Source organism: Anguilla anguilla, chromosome 16, assembly GCF_013347855.1.
Source record: "Anguilla anguilla isolate fAngAng1 chromosome 16, fAngAng1.pri, whole genome shotgun sequence".
Taxonomy (NCBI): Eukaryota; Metazoa; Chordata; class Actinopteri; order Anguilliformes; family Anguillidae; genus Anguilla; species Anguilla anguilla.
Genome location: NC_049216.1, coordinates 16,550,647 through 16,566,278, shown reverse-complemented (window position 1 = coordinate 16,566,278; position 15,632 = coordinate 16,550,647). Strand labels below are relative to the sequence as shown.

At 53.2% G+C, this 15,632-nt stretch overlaps 1 protein-coding gene across 5 annotated transcripts in view; it reads left to right on the top strand.

The window, feature by feature from the left end:
- Positions 1–15,632, top strand: part of scaper (S-phase cyclin A-associated protein in the ER) — a 104,030-nt gene that overhangs the window by 50,440 nt on the left and 37,958 nt on the right. For all 5 annotated transcript variants that reach the window (XM_035395717.1, XM_035395712.1, XM_035395714.1 and 2 more), the window contains 2 exons: positions 3,962–4,027; positions 4,767–4,893. In XM_035395717.1, the coding sequence (XP_035251608.1) occupies positions 3,962–4,027; positions 4,767–4,893 (193 nt within the window). The remainder of the gene's footprint in view (positions 1–3,961; positions 4,028–4,766; positions 4,894–15,632) is intronic.

The window sequence follows — 15,632 nt, the reverse complement described above, 5'->3', positions numbered from 1 at the left end:
AGTCTCAGGCCCTGCGTCCTCTCCGGTCTCAGGCCCTGCGTCCTCTCAGCTCTCAGGCCCTGCGTCCTCTCAGGGCTCAGGCCCTGCGTCCTCTCAGGCCCTGTGTCCTCTCAGCTCTCAGGCCCTGCGTCCTCTCAGCTCTCAGGCCCTGCGTCCTCTCAGCTCTCAGGCCCTGCGTCCTCTCAGGCAGGCCCTGCGTGCTCCATCATGCCGTGGCTGCTCCAGGTCCCCTCCGCAGGCAGGGGCAGTAGTTTTACAGCCCTGGTTGAGAAGAGGGGTCTCGCTGGGGGCTGGTCACTTACAGAGCCTTTTAACCGACCCCTTTACAGAGGGCGGGCCACACCAGGGTCAGTTACATCAGTGCCCATGTCTGCCATTCTTTGGGTCTTTTTTTTTCTTGCCCCTGGTTTTAATGACTGTAGAAATTCTCCTTTAAATTATGCCCCTTTAAAAAAAAAACCACACACTCACTCATTATACTGAATGCTCAGGGAGGTGGGGGGAGGTCTTTAATAGACAGAACCCCCCGTAGTGAGAAAGTGACAACATGAGGACATTCTGCTCCCTGTCACTCATTCCCCCGCCCCTTCCTGCTGTGACAAGCACTTAAATGGAAAAGGCTTTTCCAGGTCATAAAAGGGGTGGTGTGGGGAGGGGAGGTGAGGAGAGGTGTGGTGTGGGGAGGGGAGGGGAGGAGCAGACACTGTGCAGAGGTGAGCAGGAGGCCCGCTGGGTGTAAATGACCCATTTTATAGGGCCGCTGCACACGATTAGTAAAATCCAGAGAGCGTAGGCTGCAGCGTCGCCGTAAACCTCAGAACCGCTTAACCAGCCTGATAAAAAGAGCAGCCTACTGAGGGGACTGTCATTTATATATATGTCTTTTTTTAAAATACATTAAAATACGTTTGTGTTGGTAGTGTCGTACTGAGTTGGCGGCAGGATTGTGGTCCTGAAAAGGTTCTTATTACAGGTCTTTTTCCCCCGTCCTGTTTGGTGCGTGACATTTGTTGGTGCGTGCGGGCACGTCTGAGTCCTCCACAGGAGCGGATGTCTCAGTGGCCAGGCTTGCCATTTGAGAGAGAGGGAGAGCGAGAGTGAGATGCGTGCACAAAGCCTGCCCTGTCTGCAAAGAACAGGGCTGAATTTACCTGCTTTAGCAAACGCATCTCTTTTAAACACGGGGGGTGGCGGGGGGTGGGTTATATGACCAGTGCGTGTACCGTTTCTAAACCCCAGAAAGATTTACATCCTGCAGTGGGAATATCCGGTGACCGCTCATACGTCTGCCCGGGTTTTAAAAGCCTCTCTCCGGCGGAGCCAAACGCTTCCTTCGGATCGGACGAGTAAATCCGAGCGGACTCTGACTCATCTGTGATTCACCTGCGGGCTCATGTGCCCTGTATCTTATCCGTGAGCCCTCTGTCTTCCCCTGTCACCAATCCTTTCACTGCGGGCTGTCCGCTCCCTCTCCCCTCGTGTGAAGCGCCCCTGAGGGCCGGTGTGTGTTTTTCGGGACGGCTCGGTGATGTAATGTACACGCGTGTGCTTCTCGCTCGTAGCAGGGCGGGGCGATGGCGTGCGCGGGCGCAGATATATGCGCCTGTCACTTCAGCGCGAGCGGCGCTAAGTGCGCGTCCTGGCGCGGACGCTTTTATGGCGGGAGCCGTCTGCCTGCCCCGCCCGCCAGGGTGAGCGCAGGGACGCGTCCTGATGAATTGATTATTAGTTCTGCATTGTATGGTCCCCTGTGTGTGTCTGTCTGTGTGTGTGTGTGTGTGTGAATCTGTGTGTGTGTGTGCGTGCCTGTGTGTGTGTGTGTGCCTGTGTGTGTGTGTTGGAGAGTGTGTGTGTGTGTGTGCCTGTGTGTGTGTGTGCGCGCCTGTGTGTGTGTGTGAGTGTGTGTGACTGCATGTGTGTGTGTGTATTTTTGTCCGACTGTCTTAAACTGATTACTGATATTTACAGCCCTGGTCCATTTTACCGGTCCGCTGTAGAGGTGATGTATGGCTCAGCAATTGCTCTCCGTTTAACCCCGGGAGGCGTAAAGCTGTCACCAGGAATAGTGTCATATCTGCCCTGAGGAACAGGCTGCATGTGGGCTGAGCTCTGCTGAAGGCAGGGTGGTTGTGTGCGTCACACATATTATTATTATTTTTATAAATCCTCTCCCCCATGTGGACTCGATAAATAAGATTGGGGGATGCACAGAAGACCTCTTTACTTGAGGGTGGAGTAGAAATGAACCCCCAGAGTGCACTGCTGTGAAGTTCAAGCCCCTTACTTGCCTCCTGCCGAGTGCTGTGAACGTGAGCATCACTCTCGGATACTCAGTCTGTCGCTGTCTCGTTCAGACTCTGCACTCTATACTTGAATACTACAGTTGAAGGGTCAAGACGTACAATCAAAATACAATGAGTATAATTCATTGACTTTTCTTGGCAGTTTTATAAATAAATGTAAATATTGTCAGTCTCTGTAGACTTTGTGTTGTGGATGGTTGTTTAGTATCCAAACGGCATCTCCAGTGGTGCCTGTGGGGGAGGCTGCTCCATCCGTCTCAGTCAGCCGCACTGTCACCTGGCAGGGGGAGGTGCAAAGTGGGAGGTGGAGGAGGGCGTCTGTTTCCGTGTCGACACGTCCCATTGTCGCTTTTAGGCAGCCTCGGGGGTGAGGGACGGGTCCGATGGGGGACCAAAACCCACGTGGCGGGATTCGTGTGACCGGACTGCGCCTTCTGGATTTCCCAGCAGCCTCTGTGGCTCTGACCGCACCACTGACGTTTGGGTTCTTGTGTTTGTCGTGGTTTCTTTTTTTTATCGTGCTGTTTTGTTTACCTTTTCCGTCCTGCGCTTAGAGGCTTGGGGTTTTCTTGTTTATGTGCGACACATTGTTTGAGTTTTGAGTGTGTGTGCGTGCATGCGTGCGTGTGTGTTTGCGTCAATGGGGCGTTCATGCATAAAGCCATCTTTGGTATCATGTGATTGGATTCATACGCAGTTCAGCCACTGTGAAGATTTATAATGCACTTAGGTAGAAGATAAAGGGGTATTAATCTGTCTTAAATCTAGCATCTGCAGGAGACATTAGACCTTGGGAACCAATGCCTTTGGAAAGTATTTTATTGCCGTAGGAAGTCAGTCTCCTTAATTTGGCCATTTGAAGGATTGGCAGGAATTCAGGACTTCCCGCGCCCATCCTTTGATATGGATACAGCCGTTGGCTTGAGCGGGACCCGGCACGGCCGTCTCCACTGCGTATTATATGTGGAGTCTGAATTGAATGCTATGGCGGTCGCATTCCCAGAAGCACTCTGGGTTCTGAGAAACCTACTGATCAAATGTTACCTATACGTCCTTCAGCTGTAGATTTGGTTGAGGTCCATTCTGGTTTGATCGTCGCTGCAGCCTTTGAGCAGTTCTGCGTGTACAGGGCCGTGTGTCTTCATGATTCAATAAAGACCTGATGAGACCAGATAGCCCTTTGTGCAAGGGATTCTGGGAAGCCTGGGTCATGCCTTTAGATTTTTAGATTCTTTAGATTTTTCTAGAAACCTTTTGGGTTTATCTTCTGAACAGTGTCTCCCTCAGTGGCTCTGGCAAGATCTCAGCGACTCCTCTTATCTGTCTTGGGGGAGGGGCAAACTCAGAGCGCCCGCCCCTGCCCCCCCCCCCCCCCGCCCAACCAGGTGGTGCCACACGCGCAGCGGCACAGCCTGACGGGAGCGCTTAGCAAACTCCAGAGGAGAGAAAGTGTCAAAGAACACAGCGCTCGGCAGGGAGCAGGAACAACACGGGCAGAGGAAAATAAACACGGGTGTCTGTCTACGTTTGGCCCGGCACCCTCTCCCCTCCCCCCCCCCCCCACCCCGTCTGTTAGCTTATCTCCCCCGGCCCTGATACTGGAAGCGCGGGACGCTGCGGTCCGTCTCTGAGCAGCTGTTTCTCCTCTTCCTCCGCAGGGCCAAGGAGTACGAGGCCTCCCTGGAGGCCAGGACGCCCGTCCCGGACTCCCCCTACAAAGCCAAGTGAGTCCCCCGCCACCGTCTCCACGGAGCTCCGATCCGCCGAGCTTCGTCTGGGAGTCTTCCTCACCGGGAAGTGCTGTACTGCACCAGGCTTTAATACTGTCAGAAAATAACATGCAGCGTAACGCAGATGAATGGATAAAGTGAAAAAGAGGAGGGAGCGATCCTTTTGGAGGTGCCCAAGCTAACGATTGCTTGGCTAAGGAGTACGTGTGGCACTGTGTGCTTTGATGCTCCTTGAATAAGATGCTCAAACCAGAGTTGCTCTTCTCCTTTAGCTTTGGGTACTTTTAAGCCATCGTTAGCATTTCCACCTCCAAAAAAAATTCATAAGCTCACTTTTGTTAAGGTTTCTTCCTCCTCCTTTTTGTTTACTTTTTATGTTGAACATTTGTTATATCAAATCACATTGCATATTAGCTCCCTTATAAAGTGCAAAATCAATTTGAGATAGTGTTGCTCACAATTCTACCAGCTAATGTGAGTTGCATTGTTCGGGAGTGTAGCACTTGGGGTTTGAACTGGGACCATCTGTTCCTTAGCCTTTCCTTCATGGACATCGTTCATCACAGCACATCTCTAGACATCTCTAGACTTTTAGAAAATGACAAGTGTTGAATTACAAGCAATAATCTATTTTGGAATGTCATTGTAGAGTATTATATTTAGGGTGATGGATTATTCCGTCTCGCCTGTGCCACGTGCTTATGGGAGCTGGTCTCTTTGCTGCCCCCTGCAGGCTGCAGCGGCTGGTGAAGGACCTGGGAAAGCAGCTGCAGGGGCAGGACGGCGGGCAGTGGGCCCCCAATAAGGTGTCGGGTTTGGACAGGACCCTGGGAGAGATCTCCCGCATCCTGGAGAAACAGGTAATGCACCTCTCCTTTAGCCTGTACACAGCATCCAATCAGATCACAGGATCCATGCCATGATCAGTGAGCTCTCTCTCTCAGCCTGTAGACAGTGTCCAATCAACTCTCACAGCCTGGACGCAATATCCAATCAGCTCTCAGGAGCTACGCAATGTCCAGTCAGCTCCCTCTCTCTGCCTGTGCACAGCGTCCGCTCAGCCTGTGCTCTCTCAAAAGTAATTTTACCCTGGTTCAGCGGCACTGTGATATCATTATGTAATTACTGTGGCCCCTTGGGAGAATTCTTTATAGCATTCAATGTTGTACAATGTTCTGTCAATCGATCAGTCAATCAAATTGCGTCTGCAAACCATAGATGATCCATCAGATCGGGAGCACTAGAATGGCCCACGCGTTGTCATGGACGCCGAAGAGCTGCAGATGGACTCGTTTCCCTGCGGCTGCTAATTATAGCTGCGGGCTGCTGGATCCCCGTATCCATGGCACCGGGGGACGTGGGCGCAGGCGGATAAACGGCGAGTCTGCCGAGGCTCTGTGCCAGACGGCGAGCGCGGAGGCCCAGTCAGCGGCACAGCGCCGGTACTCCCGCCGCGGCGCTGATCGATACGGCCGGGGGGAGCCGTCACCGCGGCTACGATGGGGGCAGATTTACCGCCGCCTCCAGCAGGGAGCCATCATTCTCCCGCTAACTCGTGGGCGGAGGAATCACAGGACGCCTCTCGCGTGTCGGGGGGGGCGGCGGACGCTGAGCTGATGGCGTCAATCATTGACGGGGAGGCGGGGGGGGGCGGGGTGGGTGGGAGGGGCCGGGGGGCTGTTAACGAATTTCCCCGGGGAGGGAAGCGGAGTGGGACACGGGTGTAATGGGAGAGGGGGGGAGGGGGGGGTCCGGCAGGAAGCGGGGGGGGAGTGCGCAAGCTGTCGGCGGAACTGAGGATCCGCTCCGCTGAGCCGCGTCTGCTCCCGGGCACCCGCGGCCGGCCCCAGGGGTCAGAGGTCACAGGGGCGTGGGGAATAGGTGCACCCTGGCAAAATCTGTTCAGAGCCGAAACATGAACTGCCCAATCTGCTGTTCCACACCACTACATTAGCAAACACACATTGTATCTGTATGTTCATTTGTGTGTGTGTGTGTGTGAAAATAATGGGTCATATAAGTGCATATATCACATGCACTAATACATAATTGCACATGTACATACACCCCCCATGAGTGATGCTTTTGTGTACATGTATGTGCTATATATGCACTTTGGCTTATGCATATAATGTGGGTATGCATAAATGCAGTGATTTACTGTATACAGTGCATATGTGTATGCCAGTGGTAGCCAAAGACTGTTTCTTTGTGCAGTGGATAAAACAGCACTTTATATACTACCCCTCGCTTGGCCAGAGTCAGCACCCCCTCTGCCTGTGTCTGTGACAGGAATCTAAGCCTGTGACTGAGTGACTGAGTGACTGAGTGACTGAGTGACTGAGTGACTGAGTGAGAGAGTGAGAGAGTGAGAGAGTGAGAGAGTGAGAGAGTGAGAGAGTGAGAGAGTGAGAGAGTGAGTGAGTGAGTGAGAGAGTGAGAGAGTGAGAGAGTGAGAGAGTGAGAGAGTGAGAGAGTGAGAGAGTGAGAGAGTGAGAGAGTGAGAGAGTGACTGAGTGACTGAGTGACTGAGTGACTGAGTGACTGAGTGACTGAGTGACTGAGTGACTGAGTGACTGAGTGACTGAGTGAACGTGCTTCCTGACCAGGCTGCAGCTCGTCCTGATCTGCCCAGTGTGCTGGCAGGGGCGGTTCCTCCAGGTTCTGGAGGGGTGAACCGTCCTCACCCACCACGGTGATGGTTTGACCCCTCCCTCTGCAAGTTACGCAGTGAGAAAAATGAGCCCGGCTCTCCAGCGCCCCCCCCCCAGTGAAAATGGGGCGGATAAGTGATTTCTTAACCCCGTTACTGGGGTCTCTCTCTAAACCCGGCCCGTCCCGACCCTCAGGGGTCCATCGCTCGGATCTGGGGGTGGGGGGGGCACGGTCCAGCCGTTCGAACCGTGGGGTTAACTTCTTTCTCCCCCCCCCCCCCCGGCAAAAGTCAAATAAATGTTGTGTGTGAGTGGGGGCTGGGGCGCGCTCTGCTTTAAGTCAGGACCCTAACGAGCGCCCCCTCCTCACTGAGCCGCCTGTCCCCCGTTTGTTTTCACTGCCGTATCTGATTGGGGCTCCGCTTTCCCCTCCAAATTCACCCGCAGCACCCGATACCCCCCCCATGCCTCCCCCCCACGTCGCGCGCGGGCCCCCTGCCCCCGGGCCTGCCCCGGCCCCTGACCCCCGGGCGCTGGTCCCTCTGTGGCTGCTAATGGTTTATTTTGTGTCAAGGCGCATTTCGTTTTTTGATTTTTCTCAGAATTGTTCGGTGCGAGCGCCCCCCTACCCCCCTTTCCCCCAGTGGTGAGCTCACGCGTTTACATTTCAGGCCTTTTGTTTGTCACCGCTTTCAAATAGCGGGGCGGACCGAGACGGACGCTGTTTACCACACGCTAAGAGCGAGCGCGGCGGCGGCTCATTAGCGCTCGCTGTTATCCGGCTGTAATCCCCTCGGCCCGGGGAGCGCCGCGTAAGCCGATCCGGCCGGTGACACGTTCAGCGGCCCCAGCGCCGCCACAGCCTTTCAGCGCTTTTGTTCCGGGCGGAGTCGCCCGCAGGAAGCCATCCGTGCGCCGCGTTCCGCATGCGAGGGGCTACGCTCTGTTTAACCTGTCAGCGCTCTCAGCGTTCCAGAGGCCCCGGCGCGCACCAGCGACGCTCCACTGCGGCGGGACGTGCGTGACGCGGCGGGTTCAGACAGCGAGGGAAGCGGCTCGGTGACTTTAGGCTGGAAATGAGCTGGTCTGGCTTCGCTTGCGCAGGATGCATTTTTACGGCTGGCCACTAGGTGGCAGTTGTCGCACCGGCTCTGGTTTTTTAAAACCCCCTGAAACAGCTCATTGTTGTTCAGTGACACTCAACGCTGTTAGGATTAGCGGAGGGGGGAGAAAAAAAAGGAACGGGACGGTGTTTAGGCATTCCTTCGCCGTGCGCTGTCAGCCTTGATAATTCCCTCAGTCCAACACTGAGAGCTGTCCTTTTGTCCCCCCCCCCCCACACACACACCCTCCATCCCCCAGTGCTGGGTTGGGTGTGAACGTGTGGTTCCATTCGCTTCATAGAGCCGTTTGAGGGGGAGCATTTGAGGAAACGGGAGGATGAGTGGGGGGGCGGACGGACGGGCGTGAGGGGCGTCTTCCTACGGTTTTCCTAAAAATGCTTCTTTTTCACATGGCTGAAAACTTTATGATTTGAGCATGCGTAGAGGCGAAAGGGGTGTGCTGGTATGAGGAAATCCATACTGCCAGAGTTTCCACCTCCAGCAAAATGCCAGAGTCAAACTTGGTCATATTTAAGAGCTTGTAGCTGAAATGAATGCTGCTCATTGGGCATCTCCCCATCCAAGTGCATTGGATTTGTGGATTAGAAACCGCCTGCAATCTCACCATAACCGTAGTCAGTGATTGGTCCGATTCGGCTGCCTGTCAACAGGAGGCAGAACTCTTAAATTTGAAGATTTTATCGCCCGCCTCCGATCGAAGACTCGTTTTACGAGGGATGTTAGTGGCGCAGCCGCACACGTAATTTCTTCCCCTTAAATAAATAAGCGCAGTGAAATTCAGTATGTGGGCTTTTATTATCCGTGGGAAAGGGCGAGGGGAAAGGGCGAGGGAGAGGCGGCGTTTCGGCATCGGATCCCGTGCTCTCCCGTCACTCGCAAGCGCCCCTCTCGTACCCGTGAGCGACGGCTCCGTCTGACAGCGGCGGCCGCCTCCTCGGGTTAGAGGGGAAGTGGGGGAGGGGACGCAGTTTGGCTATCTGATCTCACTACAAACAGACCGGTGTGATGGGACCTCCTTTCACAGAGAGTCCGTATCTCTCACTTCCTGATTTATTCCATCCTCCAGTCTAAAACAGACATGCCACCTGGCTAAAGCCTGCACCTTTGCCACTGTACCTCAACATGAGGTTCCATCCCTGAAACATGTACGTGTAAAATAACTTGGGCACACAGTACAATTTTTATGTAACTTAGAGTGACCATTCAAATTAGTTTGACATTTTATATTCTGAACTTAAAAGTTGAATGTTTTACTCATCTCTAACTGACGTATTGGCTGAATGATAGATGTTAAGTCTTTAGTGCATCCAAACATGCATGTTCCCATGTTTATATTTGTCCCAGAACCGCCCTCAGTGGTGCCTCTTAAGAAGCACTTCCCAAGTTGTATTTTTCATTTTTTTCTTTTATAAGTGGTGGTGGTTGCCATGGTAACAGGCCTGCACAGTGAAGGTGCTGGGTTGTGTAGTCATTGGTGGGGATTTTGGTTTAATACAGCCTCATTGTGCATGGGGTGTGCAGTCTCTGTGCTGTTTTAGTGCGTTAAAAGGACAGAGATTTGCATGCGCGCAGATTCCTTGTGTGCCGTTTTTGACTCAATGTTTTGGAAGTGTGCTGAACCATAGCTATTTTGCCTCTTGCACCAAAATCACAAATATAACTTTATTTAACAGGACCAATAAGCAATCGCTTCAGTCTTTTGCGTTTCTGATGAGGCCCTGCTCTTGGACCCGGTGGCCGCCGGTCAGCAGTAAAGCGGTGTGTTGTAGTGTGGGGAAACTCCCCTCGTTTGGAGGGGTATGGTCGAGTTCAGGGCTGCGTTTGCTCATTGAGCGGCGCATTCGTAACTGAAGAGGGTTCTGGGTGTGGCGGGGGCTCTTGATCGTGGTAACTGATGAAACACCTGAGGGCTCCGCTCTGAACAGGAGAAACGGCGAGTCTCCCCCGTACTGCTAGCCTGCGCGCTGCTGCATGCGCTCTGACTCATAACAACTTTTTTGTTAGTCCATTTTTTAAATAATTGGAAGTTATTTTTGTCGCCTTTGGCAGGGGTAGATCTGAAACGTCAGCCCAACTCAGAGCACCAATGAAAAGTCCCTCATTGATGGTGCTTTCACATGGAAGGATTTAGGCTACGCTTTGCGCTCGGTTCGTCTCCTAACGACGAGGCACGTCACAGTGGGCCTGTTACCTCCCTCAGGGTCTTTGGCTAAAGTGGAATTTGTCAATGAACCGGACCCCCCCCCGCCCCTCGCGTGCTCCGGGGGCAGAAGTCGCATTCTGTCGCGGGGATCGCGTTTCCCTGTCCGGCTGACCTCCGGGTCAGCGTTCGACATCCTCGCCCTCCCTGTATTTGTTGTCCTTGTCATTCTGCAGTGGTTTGCAGCGAGTGCCGCAAATCACCCACTTTACAACCGCTGTGAGTTTAAGGAAGTGTTCCCCCGAAATCGCCACGGAGAAAACTGACAGCAGAGGCGGTGTGCCCCCTTTAGCCAGTTTCCCAACGACCGTTTTCTTCGACTCTGCAGTCTAAACATTTGTGCCAGTCTTGCGCAGTCTTTTCAATTGAATATTTTATGCTTCTTATTGCTGCCTAATTGAGTTATTGAAAGGCATATCCAGGGTATGTAACATAGTCGAGGACAGGGTGTGGTCCCAAAAGGACTTTTGCATGAATGAAGAACAGACTTGAATCTGTTTGCTCGATAGGACTGAAGTTCTGGAGTGAGTTGTTGCCAGGGTGAGTCATAGCATGGAAGTAAATAATAGATTTTATAATCTACTTCACCCATCAAGTTTCCAAAATTTATACAGTGAGCAAGACAAGTTTGTTAGCAATACAGGAAATGTCTGTTTTATGCTTTATAATTACAGTCGTGGTTGTCTCAGGAACTCAGGTCAAACGAACAGTGAAAGCAGTGTTTAAAGGGGATTGTACGCGCGGCTCTGAAAGGACCCGCCGTGGTTAATGTGGTCTCTGTCTTTAAGCCTCGGTAGTGGCTAATGAGCGCCGAGCCCGGTGTTTACCGTAAGCGTCGCCTGGGAAGCCGTCTCCGAGGCCAGCGCCTCCCGCTCGGCCTGCTCTCTCCGCCGTGTCACGAACCTGGTGCCATTAGGCCCCGTAAAAACACCAAAGCTTTCACTGCGTCTCAAAATATTTAGATCCTGCAGCTCCCTGGCGGGTCCCTTCTCCATCCCCTGCCCTTTGATGCTGCTTCACCGTCTGCTTCACAAAACGGAGCCTTTTTTTGTTTATCCTAAATTTGCTACAAAGAAAATGTTTTTGTACGTTTCTGCCCAAGATGAGAGGAGTGCTTGTCCTATTAATTCATCACTGCTGGGCTGGATGCTTGTGTTTGAAGGCCTGCAGCTCTCTCTCTCTCTCTCTGTCTGTCTCTCTCTCTTTCTCTTTCTCGTGCTCTCCCTGTCTCTCTCTCTCCCCCCACTCTCTCATGCTCTCTCTCTCTTTCTCTCCCTCCCTCTATCTGTTTCTCTCTCTCATGCTCTCTCTCTCCTGGACTGGTGGTCTGCTCGCGGAGCTCGTTGTCCTGGCTCCACTGTCCCAGAGCGGAGACACTGGCCACTGGCCCAGCCCTGCCTCGCTCCCTAATGAACCCCCGGCCAGTTGTTTCCCATCTGTTGCCCGGGACTGGAGGGGTCGGGAGAGCCCCTCCCCTGGCGTTGTCACGGGCTAATTAGAGTGGCTAGCAGGAGGCAAGTACAAAGGCAAGTCTGGCCTGCCGGCCTGCTATTTCACCACCTCCATCATCTCCTCAAATTAGCAGCTGCTCGGCCTTTTGATTAGCTTGTGTAATAACGGTTACCCAAGATAATAATTGGATAAGATTCCTAGGCCGTGTAATTCAAGTTTGGGTTGCGGCCCTGCGCCCCCCCCCTTCTTTCCACAAGTCTTTAGTCAAGCTCTTTTTCCGAAAAAGAGGCGCTAATCCTATTATTTGGTCAGTGGTCCTCCTTCTAGGGAGGGCCGGAGAGGAGCCGACTCGGGCAGCGCCTCCTCAGGGTTTGAAACGAGGGGCTTTTGTGATGTCTCTCCTTCATCAAACGAGTGCCGTTCGCTTTGTAATCTACCGTGTAACATTCCCTTATCTTTTAATCCGGACGTGTTTGCTTTGTCATCACGCATGTCGGAGAACCCTCTCTGCGCTCAGGAATCTTAATTCACGCAAGACAGCGGCCTTTTCCCCAAAACTGTGTTTTATTTCAAAAGGCTGCAGTCGGATGACTCATGACTTTTTCTGAGATTAAGGGGAGGAATTATATTTTATTTTGTGACATTACCTGGAAAGTGCTTCCAAATCGCGCAGCTTTTACTTAATAACAAGTAGTGTGTGCTTAGCGTCATCCTGCAAAACCTTCCGCCCCCGCGTTTTCTAATGTTTTTGCTCGGGATCCGTCTGATGCGCTGTGTTTATTTGGGGAAGGCCGTAACCATGGGGCTTTGGCGAGAAACGAGCGGGAAGAGGGGGAGCTTCGCCCCTCCGGCTCCCTTTCCCCGCTCTGTTTAGGCCGCGCTCAGAGGCGCGCGTGTTAACACCTTGTTTCTTTACAGAAACGCGCCGGGCGCGTCAGAAACAAATAAACACGCCCTCCGCCCCCCGCCGGGCCTCGCCGCGGCCAGCGGGCCGCTGAGAAGCGGCTTCATCGAACGCAGATGTGGCGCCGGGAGAGCTCGGAGAGAGACGGGCCGGTGGATTTGGCAGCGCTAACGTCAACAGTCTGCGACCGTAGGGCCGCGGGCGGAGAGAGGGGCGCGCCGCGCTAGCTGCTAAGAGCTCCCCGTAACGCTGCTGTACAGTCTGCCCTCTGCTGCGTGGGCTGTTTAATGAAAGGCAGGTCTGCAGTTTCCCTCTGAGTTATTCAGTCAGCACTGCCGCCCTCAGACTAGCAGTATCTGGGCTTCTCTAACACAGCGTGAAATATGAGTGCGCTGCGTCGGTAATGTGTAATGTTCCGCTAACTTACTCGATCGTATCTTATATCAGCAGCACATAACTCCACAGCGACAGCGTTTCAGTGGAATGGCCCCGAAACGGTTCCCATAAGGAGAGACGTAATATAAGGGGAAAACTGTCAATCAGAGTGTGATTGGCAGCAGCGACGCAGACACAGCAGCACTGCAGCGCATGACTCTGAAAGCATGCCTTCCTGCTTTACAAAAAATATATACGTTTTTGCGTAGCGTTCGCCAAACGCCACAGCGCCGGACCGTCTGCCGCCGAGGCTTCTGGGACGGTCAGGGTATAGAGAAGCTGAACTTCTGAAGCTGTTAAAATGACAGGGGGAGAGAGAAATGGCTGATTACAGGCGACGGTAGCGTCGCTGAGCGTTTGGGATATCGAGCACCGCGATTTGAACGTCTCCTCGGAGAAGGGCTGCTTTTCAGTTACGGTCGCTGTCGGCGCCCACATTAATTGGAGGGACACGGAAGAGGTACTGAAAGGCAGGGTCTCAGGTTTGGGCTGTTGCTGAAAGAAGTGTGTGAGATCTATAGTAATGTGGACAGCTAACGCTGGTACTGTGGTGCAGTGTTTGGGGATCTGGACAGTTTATGTACTGAATTGTATGGCGTACTGATATTTTACACTATATTAGTCATTCTGCAAGTCATTGTGGATAAGGGAGCCTGCTAAATAAATATATGTAATTGATTGCCTTGCGGGCAGGGTGTCTTTGATTAGGGCTCAGCTGAATTCCCTCACTGTAAATACTGTGTTGTAGCAGCTGCCTTCAGTGGGACAGTTACGGGCACCAGCCCCCGTCCCGTTTGTGCTGCCAACCCCTCCAGCCTTTCCTGGAAGCTGGCGCTCTTTTGCCCCGCTGCAGCTCGGACCGTTCGCCAAAAGGGTGGTGGGAAGGCTCTTCTCTCTGATCCTGTCTGCTCAAGAGCAGTGCAGTTCTGTTTCTGTAGCGTTGCGCAGAGAGAGGGGAAAAGTTGGCAGCCCCCAAGTTTTAGCAGAGAATGCTCTCCTGACATGATGGAGCATTTGCAGCTGAATTGAGCCTGTGAGTATAATGTCATCCCAAATTTAGGAAAAGATAAGGGATGAAAGTTAGTTTTAGAAGGAGACAAATGCCTCCCAAGCACTTCTTTGTAAGTGGCACCTGTCAGCAAGTAGCTAATCCGGAGAAACGTGGCTCCTTCTTAGCCCCAGAAAAACAGCAAGCAGTCACAGCCAAGCAGGTCTTTGGGCGATTTGCTTTTTCCCAGAGATGCCCCTGTAACAATCGTCTGCAGATCTGAGTTCTTTCAGGGGTGGCAGAGTACTTTCAGGGGTGGCAGAGTGCTTTCAAGGGAGGCAGAGTGGTTTCAGGGGAGGCAGAGTGCTTTCAGGGGAGGCAGAGTGCTTTCAGGGGCGGCAGAGTGCTTTCAGGGGCGGCAGAGTGCTTTCAGGGGAGGCAGAGTACTTTCAGGGGAGGCAGAGCGGTTTCAGGGGCGGTTGGTGGACGGGCGGTTTAAGGGAGCACTGAGCCACGCTCCGCTGTCAGACCCCATTGATCCGGCTTAGAGGCGCATGTTATCCTCCGTCCAGACCCCCCCGGCCCGCGGCAGACACGTCGACGTTGGGCCGCCTTGGGGGTTTGGCCTAATCCGCACACGAGGGTGCAGCTCGTGGGGGGAGTGGGGGTGGAAGCAGCCCCCCCTCCCCCCCCGCATGCCGGCAATTGTCTAAAACCCGTCTCTGAAAACACCGTGGAGCTCCAGCAGCTTTTTGGCTACCAGATAATGGAGAATTATACCGAGGGCACGTGATTGACAGGGAAAGAGCTTACGTGCAATTTTGAGAAAAGCGCGCTGCCCTCGTTCCCAGCGAAATGTGTTGAGACTCGCAGGACCCTGGAACCCAAAGTCCTGAATTATCCGGCTTTGTGAAAAAAACGCTGGCGAGCTCCGCAGAGCCGGCCTTCCCTTTCAGGACACCTCTCTGCACAGTCTCCGTCTCGGGACCCGTCGACCAGCACCCCCCCGCCCCCTATCCCGGCAACCGAGGCGCCAGCGCGTCCAATCGGAGTGCTCCTCGCCCGGCTTCGGCGAACTTCTGACACCACCCCCCCCCTTTCTCCTAAACAAAAGAGAACTATTTCGACACTCCGGGGGACCCAGCCCGTAATTACAGGTCTCCGTAACCCGCTGTCACTTAAAGAGCACGTCCCGCAGTTGGAAGGAATTTCAGGAAGTGAGTAAATATGTCACCCGTGCAGACAGATGGCTTAAGCGTACCTGTCCGCCGCTGACGACGCTAGTCCGCGCGGCGGTTAGCCTTTCACTGGAGCCGGGTGCTTTCGGCGCGGCTCTTCGGGGATGACAGTTTGAAGCCCCTGTACAAGCCCCCTCGGCGGCTCCCTCTTTGCGCCGGGCATCGCCGCGGCGACCCCCTTCAGTGCGCCAGAGCGCCGTGATTGAGGATGTGCACGAGCCTGTCTCCTGCTCCTCCTCTGACCCTACACTGCCAGCCTGAAATGTCATAATGGCGCATAAAAATCTAATAGGCTTGTATAAATATATGTAATATGTTTTTTTTTTTGTTTTTTTTTTGTCATCAGAAATAAATCATGTCAGAGGCGTCCGGTGAAATAAATTTGGTACGGTCTGTTCTGGGGAAAAAATGTTTTGTCCTGAAGTATCTTGCTCTTCAGTTTTTTTGTTCTGTTTTATTATTTCGTTTGTGAGCGATGTATGTGTGTGTGCAGTTGCCTGCGACCACTGCTGGGCATTTGTGAGGACGCTTTACGTTGCTGTTGATGGAACGTTCACCCAGGGTTTTCTGTAATTCTCTACCCAACCACCCCCCCCCAACCCCC